Source organism: Mirounga angustirostris, unplaced genomic scaffold (genome assembly GCF_029215605.1).
Source record: "Mirounga angustirostris isolate CCGP_5_RB_7025 unplaced genomic scaffold, mMirAng1.0.hap1 SCAF_14, whole genome shotgun sequence".
Taxonomy (NCBI): Eukaryota; Metazoa; Chordata; class Mammalia; order Carnivora; family Phocidae; genus Mirounga; species Mirounga angustirostris.
Genome location: NW_026991722.1, coordinates 84565716 through 84575626, shown reverse-complemented (window position 1 = coordinate 84575626; position 9911 = coordinate 84565716). Strand labels below are relative to the sequence as shown.

Sequence of the window (9911 nt, the reverse complement as noted above, 5' to 3'; positions counted from 1 at the left end):
TAAGCACTCAATAAATGTTAACTGTCATCACCTTCACCATCACCCCCGCCACCACCATGGTCATCATCAGCATCACCATCATCCCCTTCAACATCACCACCATCCCCATCATCATCACCATGATCCCCATCATCGCTACCACCATCTTTGTCATCCCCATCATCACCACCATCCTCATCATCACCACCATCCTCATCATCACCACCATCCCCCTCATCATCACCATCCCCATCATCCTCACCATCATTGTTACAAGTCAGATTCCCCAGGAAGCTGACTCTGAGGTGGAACTTAGCATGAAGGGTATTTATTTGGGAGTGTTCCTGATATCAACACCTGTGGAAGGGGGGTAAGAAAGCAGGATTGGGCTGAGGGAGGAGATGGACAGCCGTGTACCCCCAACAAAAGTGCCTGTCCATCCCACGGGGAGCTCTAAATCGAGTAGCCCCTCCGAGTTGCATCTGGGCCCTTGTCGCTTACAATCTCTAGAATTTATCACAATATTGGTTTCAAGCCTTCATCTTCCCACTCATTTTCCAAAGGAGATGTGTGTATTACAAGAAGAAGAGCCAAGGGCTTACCACCAATGAATAAATCATTAATGGTGGAATTCCAGGCATCTGTTGGGTTTACTATCTGGGGGCAAAGGAGCTTTATGGGAGCTTCTCACACTGTCCCAGTTGCCCTGCAGCCCCAGAATCCTGCTCACTTTCCCACAATAGCAGGGCCCCTGAGACCATCTCCCTTCGAGTGGGTACTCATCCATTCTAACCCCAAAGGCTTAGGACACCATGGCCCTGCTTCCTGGCAAGCCTTCTTGGGCGGCCGCCGCAATCTGTCTCCTCTTGACCTTTCCCACTCTTTTTTCTAGGGAGCTGAACCAAAGGATGATCTGCTCGTGCAGGCAAGTCCCTTTCTGGCCAAGTTGATGGAGCTGACGGCCTCAGGGAGAGAGCCTGGGTCAGGGCCGCCTACACTGCATGGCCACAAGCAAGTGTGGGCCCCTCTGATTTAAAAAACCTTCGAGGGGCTGTTACAGGGCAAAATGGGGTCACACAATCAAAGTGCCCAGGACAGCCAGGCACACAGTAGGTGCTTACTAAATCCACAGGACAGGCCCTTAGCAAGCACCACAGGGCAGGAGATGTCAGGATTCATGCCAAGCAACAGCTTGTCACTGAACGTCTCTCTGGCCCCTGAGGCCTACCTGCCTACCTTTTGCCCCACTCACCCCATTCCAGCCCCAGTGGCCTCCCTGCCATCCCTCAGACTCACCAAGTTCATTCCCACCTCAGGGCCTTTGCACTTGCTGGCCCCTCTGCCCAGAGCCCCCTTCCCCAGAGCTTCCCAAGGCTGCCTCCTCCATTCTCATCCTGTCCACCCTGGCTCAGGTAGAAACCCGTGCCTACTCACTAGCTCATCACCCTGTCCATTTTCTCCACCATACACAGCACTCTGGATTCACCTTGCTCAGGGAAGGTATGTCTGAGGACTCACCAGTCAATCTCCGATGCCTAGAACAGTAACTGTGTACAATACGGGAAGTGCTCCCAAAGGCCCGTTTTGGCCACGAGTCCTGAAAAAGGTGGGAGGCAAAAGAGACCCATTCTCAATCCCTGGGCAAATCTTTCTCCTGCTCTGTATTTGCAGTTTCTCTGCAAAAGGAGGAGATTGAGCCCAATGATTCCATATTCCCTTCCAGCTCAAACAAAAAGATTCCACAAACTTGGACAACTTCTATTTTAGCCAATAACCAACTCATGCCAGAACATGATTCATCTCTGCCGATTTCGCCTAGCAACCAGCCCTTCTCCCCACACCCTGAATCAACCCCCCCCAAGAAAAATTCCTCCCCCACCACATACCCACTCCACCTCCCCCCACCCCTCTTCTGGTATCCTGGAGAGGAATGCAAGGCTTCAAGATGCCCCCCGTCTGTCTGCCACCAACATTTTAACGCAACCTCAGAATGTCTCGGGCTATGTCTGGAACAAGCTGGGGGGAACTGCTCCCCCCGCCGGGATTAGGACAGGAAACAGGAGCCGAAGTCAGGCAGGCAGAAAGCGCTGACCCAGCATGGGGAAATCATTTCTATTCTGATGCCTCACCCTCCTCAGGCCTTGAAAAGCGTCTGTGTTTTAGGGAAGAAGAAAGGAGAGACCAGGAAGGCGGACAGGGCGCAGGGAGGCTCCCTGCCCGAGACAAACCCAGCCCATTCAGATGGCCCCAGTGATGTTTGCCTCCAGTTCCCCACAGTGAGAAAAAGGACTTGTCTCATCTCAGCTGATACTGGAAAACATTTAATAAACTTCAGTACCCACTTGCGACACAAAATCTTGGCAATCTAAGAATAGAAAGGAATTTCCTTAACTTGAAAAAGGATATTTACCAGAAAACTAACAGCAAACCATTTGCCCACTGGAAAACTTTGGAAGCACTATCATTAAGATCAGTCACCAGGCAAGGATGTCCACCACCACCACCTCCTCCACCATCACCTCCACCATCATCACCACCACCTCTACCACCGCCTCTACCATCCCCACCATCACCTCTACCTTCTCAACCATCACCTCCTCCACCATCACCTCCACCATCATCGCCACCACCTCTACCACCGCCTCTACCATCCCCACCATCACCTCTACCTTCTCAACCATCACCTCCTCCACCATCACCACTACCACCATCACATCCACCATCATCACCATCACCTCTACCTCCTCACCATCAGCTCCTCCACCATCACCTCCATCATCATCACCTCCACCTCTACCACTGCCTCCACCATCACCACCATCACCTCTACCTCCTCAACCATCACCTCCTCCACCATCACCTCCTCCACACATCACCATCACCTCCATCATCACCTCCACCTCTACCACTGCCTCCATCATCACCACCATCACCTCTAACTCCTCAACCATCATCTCCTCTACCATTACCACTACCACCATCACATCCACCATCACCATCACCTCTACCTCCTCAACCACTACCTCCTCCACCATCACCTCCATCATCACCTCCACGTCTACCACTGCCTCCACCATCACCACCATCACCTCCACCTCCTTAACCATCACCTCCACCATCATCACCACCACCTTCACCTCCTCAACCACCACCTCCTTTACCAACACCTCCACCACCACCCCCACTTCCTCTACCACCATCATCTCCACCTCTACCATCACCTCCACATCCATCTCTTCCTCTACCATCACTCCACCACCTCTGCCACCATCGCCACCTCTACCTCTACCATCATGACCACCTCTGTCACCATCCCCTCCACCTCTACCAGTCAATATTGATGACAGTCAGGGGACCTGGGCTGGAGACCTGCCTCAGCCATTACCTTTCTGGCTAACTGTGGGTCTCAGTTTCCCCATTTGTAGCTTGAGTGGTGGGACTGTACCGACTGTTTGCAAATGACACTCCCCTGAGCACTAGGGGCCCCTGCAGGGTGCAAAGGGAGGCAAACAGGTGCCCTCTGGGTAGCCCATCCCCCTTCCAAAATGCAGCTCTTCTTTTATTCAACTTCTGTTAAGATTCCTGGTGAGAGTTTATTAGAACAAAGGATTCTGTGGCTCGAAAGAGTTGAAAATCAGCAGATACACAGTCAATACAAGCGGGGACTAAGGACAGAACCAGGTAATTCATGGGCACAGAACTCTGTAAGGAGAAGCCCCTTTCTCATCAGCAATCAGACAGCCGTACCTAACCGGACAATGGAATACCATTTCTCACCTATCAGATCAGGAAAACACTGAACGCCAGCAGTGTTGTCAAGGATGTGGGGAAGTGGGGGCACTCCTAGACCCAGATGGGAATGGAAACTGGCGCTGCATTTTGGACCGGTCATTTGGCAGCACCTGTGAAAAGGTGATGCATGTACCTCTGACCCGGCAATCCCACCGGAAGGACCTACCGGCAGGAGTGCTCCATGCATCTGCAAAGACAGGCACATGCAGGACCTCCTGGGAAATGTGTGAGGACACAGGGCCACCCAGCTCTGCCATCTGTGACCGCCCCTCATGAGCTTGCCCAGGGCCTGCTGTGGCCCCCACATCTACCCGGAGGAGCCCCAAACTGGCTCCATTCTGGGGACACACAAAGGCCAGGTGAGCGGAAATCTGGGCTCACACCTCAAAAAAGTGACTTGCTTATGTAGGTCCATCACGCCAGGGCTGCTCCCCGGAACTCAGAGCTCTCTCCCTTCACGTAAGGTGGACCACAAACCACAAGTGTGACCTTGGACCCATCAGCTCACTTTCACCAACAATTCGCCAAGCAGGGATGGTTTTCTTATCGGCTAAAGGAAGCTGATCAAAGCGACTCCATAGCGATTTTTCAAATGAAATCATTTACGTGAAAAGCCAATTGGGAAATATTGACTATGTCAAGACTGACACCCACCCCCACCATGTTCCAGGCCCTTGCCCCCTCCCCCGCACCAACCCAAAGCAAATTCTCTCTGAATACCCTCTCACTTGGCAGGAGCACCATCTACCACTGCATCACTGCTGGGTATATAGACAGCCTCCCTTTTTTTTCACTTATAAATGACGCCGGCATGAACATCCTCAAAGATCCACGCATAGGCTGGCTCCGGAAAAAAACTTCTGGCGTGAAGGGCAAGGACACGTACAACATTGGTCAATGCAGCCATCTGACCCTCCAAGAGGGTCGTTCATCTTCACTCCGGTCTGCTGAAACCCAGACCGTGCGAAGATCAAATCTGGACAAAGACAAGAAGTTCTTATCTTAGGAGAGGTCATGGGAAAGAATTCAAAAGTGTTTCTAACTGGCTCCCCAATAGCTGGCCCCATCCTTCCAGCCAGAGCTCTGCTGCAGGCCAGGCAGCGGGGGAAACTGGCCCTCGGGCCCAGCCTGTTAACTTAGGTGTGATAGAAGAAAGGACTTCAGTAGGGAGGCGTTCGCAGATGCTGGAGGCAACCCAAGGTGCCCAATGAATTCCTCTAGGGGTCTCTTAAAATGGGGAGAGAGGGCAGTTTGAGCTCCCTGGGAAGGATTAAAGGGGGCGGCGGGGGAGGAAGCCAGGTTCTCCCAAGACCTTCTTGTCCAAGAACTGAGTGGTTCTTCGTACTTGGGGGAAATGGCATCCTGCAGCGCTTTCCCCCAGGTGCTGACAATAACGCCTCCCACAGGATCGCAGCGTTGGGAGCCCACCAGCTGGTTGAAATCCAGAGCAAGCCTCCTTCTTCCCTTTGCCAGAGACTCGGCTGTGGCCCAGGGAGGGCAAGCGACTTGCCCCAGGCAGCACAGCCCCGGAAGGAGTAGAGCTGGACCCCCACCCCCCCAACCCCCGGGGCACCAGACCCAGAGCCAGTGCCTGCCCAGGGCTTCCCACCTGCAAGTTCACGTCTCCGGAGAGCCCCAGGGCTGTGGGCTTGACCTCCAGACCCGGTGGACTCTCAGAATCCCCACACATGCAGCATCCTGGGCAGGACCAAGGGCGCCGGGGTCCCAAGGGCCGTCTGTCTGCTTCTTCACCTGCCATGTGACCTCGGGCCGGCCCCCCACGGCGCACTCAGGACCGTGGGAACAAAGGCGCCTGCCCAGTGCGGCTGCCAGGAGCTCAGATACCAGCTCCGCCAGCGCCAGCGAGCGGGAGCGTGCGCCCTCTGTGAGCCCGGAGGGCCGGGGGCGGGCTGGGGGCTGTGGTCCGAGGCCTTTTGCCCCCTTTCCGCCGCCAGACCACGGGCGCCCCCCTGCGGCACCCGGCCACTGTGCTGACACCTTCGGCCCCAGCTGAGCTGCAGGGCCACGTGGAAGTGTGGGCGCCTTGGCCTTGGGCCTCTGCTCCAACCCCGTTTCCTGCATTCATGCACTCACCCATTCATTCATTCATTCATTCGGGAACAGGATTGCAGGCAGAGCATTGGCCATGAGGTCCAAAAGCCTCAGGAGGTTCAAAGCCCCGCTCAGACACTTTCTGGCTGTGTGAACTTGGGCAAATCGCTTTACCTCTCCGAGCGTCCCTGTCTTCCTCCATAGAAGGTGGGTATCTGTGCCTCCCTCAGCTTTGCGAGGACCCGGTGTATAGAGAGTGCTTAGTGCTGTGCCCGCTACACAGTAGGTTCTCAAAAAGTGATGGAAACTGGACCTGACAGTGGGATTTAAACATTGACCAAGGACAGAAATAGGAGATTGGGGGCTGAGGGGGGTTTTCAGAGAGCCTCATCTCAACCCTCCCCAGGGTGGGTGCAGAGATGTCCTACCTCCCAGTGTCACCCTTCCTCTCTGCTCCCCAATCAAGGAGCGACTCGAAGGGAACTCAGCACTCCTTACTCAGCATTCATTGAACACCTACTGGGTACCCAGCTCTGTCTGGGCTCTGACCCGCAGTGCTGGGCAGGGAAGCCACAGAATGTCAGAGATCAGAACGGCCGGCAGCATCCTCTTCGCTGCTTCCTGGCAGTAGGAGCGACAAAGATCATCAGAAAGGCTAACAGAAAGGGAGCCCTTTCTCCACACTGGGCCCCGGGGCCCCGAGCTCGAGGAGCGTTTTCTCATCTGAGTCTCACAACAGGGCAGGACCTGAGCTTTCACAGGTGAGACGCTGAGGCACCAAAAGGGGGGCAGAAGCTGCCCAAGGTCACACAGCTTGGAAGTGGAATTGAACTCAGATTTGACTCCAAGTCTTTTAGAATGCAGATACCTTACATCCTTTCCCCGAGCCTGAAGGAGTCTCCTGCCCAGAGTCAGTGCTGAGAAGTATTTGGCTTGTTTCATAGATGGGAACCCAACAGAGAGGGGAGCGGAGATATTCTAGGTCACCTGGCAACTAATCTAGCTGGGTACCCCCCCAACCTTTCCCACTCCCCAGAAATAGCCCTGGCACCTGCCCCAGATGGGCCTGAGTCCCTGGGCTCCCTGACCCACGTTGTCAGCCATGCACACTCCATGCACACTCGCCCGGACAATGTCTAAGTTCTAACTGGGGTCACTGCACCTCAGAGGGAGACAGGGAACAGCTTCCATGGGACCCCTGGCCCCCATCAGGCACCAAACCCCCACAGAGGGGCACGCGGGGTTGGGGGTTGGTCTTTGCCCAAAGGGCAGCGCGAGCCTCTCTTCTCTCTAGCCCCATCCTTCACCCCTTCCTTGGGGTTCACGGGACTTCCCTGGCTGCTGGCCTTGTTCTGCTTTTGCCAACATTGCCAGGACCCTCTGCCCTGCCCCGCCCCCAAGACAAGATGTGATGACGCTGAAGTTTCAAGCGTCTAAGAATCACTGACCTTATGATCTGGAAAGAAGAGGTGACACTCAGAACAGCGAGACACTTGGAGACTGACATTTCCCCCTTTTCTTCGGGCACAGCACTTCACAGTTTGTAGCTAACAGCAGCTCCCATTTACTGAGCACCCATGGGGGGGCCTGTTCTAAGCACTGGAAGTGAATGAACTCACCTTCCACCGCCTCTCTGACGTAGGAGCCATTATTCCCATTTCACAGACAAGGAAACTCAGGCCCAGAGAGGTGAAGTGACTTGCCCAAGTTCACACAGCCGGGTAGTGGCCGAGTTGAGATTTCAACCCAGGCCGTGTGAAGCCTGTACCCCTAACCACCACGCCCCGCCATCCTACACATTATAAAGTGCACTCACAGCATTCTGGGGGGTGGGGGCAGACAGGGCAAGGGCTGTGGTCCCAGGACTTTATACGTGAAGAGCCTGTAGTTCAAAGTGACTTGCCCAAAGTCATGCAGCTAGGAGGGTCTCCTGGTTCCTTATTTCTGTGTCCCACTATCTCTCCCTCTCCTTGCTGTCCCCAATCCTCCACCCCTGTACAATCTCAGTCCCCCTTCCCCCCTGCAGACCCCCTCGCTGAGTCTGGTTCCCCAAACCCTATGGCAGAGGCTGCAGGTGGCCACCCACAGACCTGGACCCTCCAGCCTTCCAGGGCACCCCAGGTGTCCCTGTGGGGCCCCAGTGGGTGGCAGGATGCCCGCGCTGGGCACTGCAGAGGCCTCTGGCATTAGGGACCCTGGCAAGAGCGGATTTACGAGCAGGACTATTTTATACTTTGCAGCTGCCGCTGTAAACCCTGGACCCATTTGGGGAGGAGGAGCAGCTGCGGGGGAACCCCCGTGGGGCCCCGGAGCCAGTGCCAAATCCTTCCTGCCATTTCTGAGCAGCCGGAGGAATCCTGAAATTAAAACCGCCCGAAAAAAAAATGACAAATCCCTGTCCCACTCCACATGGGCCTGCTTCTTCCCCAACAGCAGATGAGGAGCTAGAGCTGAAGCAGAGCAGAGCTAGACACAGCACAAGACCGCCCACCAGAGACCCGGATTCCTGGTCAGCTCTGGATGGGCCCCAGTCCCAGTATGCTCCTTGGATGTCCACATATGAAATGGGGGGGGCTGGTCTAGAGCAGGATTTCTGAGACCCTCTGAGCTTCACAAGTTCCCTACAGTAACTGAGCTCAAACATTCCCACTTTAAGGTTCAATGCTCCCACTCCTGGCTGTGTGACCTTAGACAAGTTACTTGACCTCTCTGAGTCTGTTGTTTTCATCTGTAAAATGGGGACAAATAATGACCATCTCATTAAGAAGGTTGGAAGGATAAAATAAACAAACATCAGTAATTCCAAGCAGCTTTATTTATAATAGCCACAAGCTGGAAAACCACCCAAACGTCCATCAGCAGGTGAATGGATAAACAAATTTCAGTACATCCATACAAGGGAATACTACTCAGCAGTAAAAAGCAGTGAAATGTTAATACGTACAATAACATGAATAAATCTCAGAACATTCGTGCTGCATGCAAAAAGCCAGATAAAAAGAGTACACTATATGGTTCCATTTATATAAAATTCCAGAAGATAAAAATGAGTCGTAGGGACAGAGAGCAGGTCAGTAGTGGTCTAGGGACTGAGGTGGGGGGGAAACAGCCAGCAGAGATTGCAAAGAGGTGCGAAGAAACGGTTAGAGGTGACGGACATGTCCATTATCTTGACTTTGGCGATGGCTTCATGAGTATACTCGTATGCCCAAATTATCAAATTGCCGTTTTAAATATGTGTAGTTATTGTGTGCCAATTATACCTCCATAAAGCCGTAAAAACTAACATCAGTAAAGCACCAGACATGTATAATAGTGCATTTATATATGGCGGCCATTCCTGTTATTAATCACTGTGGTTGCATCTAGATGATTCTTTGATTCGTTTTCGTCTCCTCCACTCAAATACAGCTTCAGATCTGTTGTGCCAATGGTGCGTCCTCAGTACCTGGCACCGTGCCCCGTGCCAGGGGGACAGTGGTGAACAGCCCCCCAGGCAGTGACCGTTGCCCAGCCGTACCCTTGGACACTCTGATTTAATCGGCCTTGGGGGGAGGGGGGCACCTGGCTAACTTGGTCGGTAGAGCATGCGACTCTTGATCTTGGGGGCGTGAGTTCGAACCCGGGGAGATTATTTAAATAAATAAATAAATAAATAAATGGTCTGGGTGGAGCCCAGGAGGTACGACATAACAAAGCTCTCAGACAATCCCAGTGTGCAGGTTGAGACCCCTGCCAGGTAGGGTAGGATCATCTCTTTATGCACATGGAAACGAAAGCCCAGAGAAGTGAGGACATTTGCCCAAGGCCACACAGCTACGAAATGGTAGAGCGGGCATTGACAAAGGCAGTCTCCCCCCAGGGCCCAAACTACCCGAACCACCCCAAGAGGGTGCAAGACCATGTGCCTAGTGCAGAGCTCCCTGGAGACATGAGTTCTGCCCCTCGTCCTCCTGCCTTGGATGTGACCCCCAGCCAGCAAACACCCAGCCCCTTGGGCTGATCAGAGAAAGGGCACGCGGAAGAGGTCCCTCCAGCACCCCGCGGACCCCCCCACACCCCCACCCTCCAGCCCAGGTCTCCCCCTC

The 9911-nt window shown here is 53.9% G+C and overlaps 1 protein-coding gene across 1 annotated transcript; it reads left to right on the top strand.

Moving 5' to 3' along the window:
• The first annotated feature begins 653 nt into the window (after positions 1-653).
• LOC135362577 (uncharacterized) lies at positions 654-8915 on the top strand. The gene is made up of 2 exons (XM_064578547.1): positions 654-904; positions 2143-8915. Exon 2 carries the CDS (start codon positions 2467-2469, stop codon positions 3274-3276), a length of 810 nt encoding a protein of 269 aa, XP_064434617.1. The 5' UTR covers positions 654-904; positions 2143-2466; the 3' UTR covers positions 3277-8915.
• The last annotated feature ends 996 nt before the right edge of the window (positions 8916-9911 follow it).

Bases quoted from the DNA above. Each gene is read 5' to 3' on its own strand.
- LOC135362577 (XM_064578547.1), top strand. From the start codon at position 2,467: ATGTCCACCACCACCACCTCCTCCACCATCACCTCCACCATCATCACC.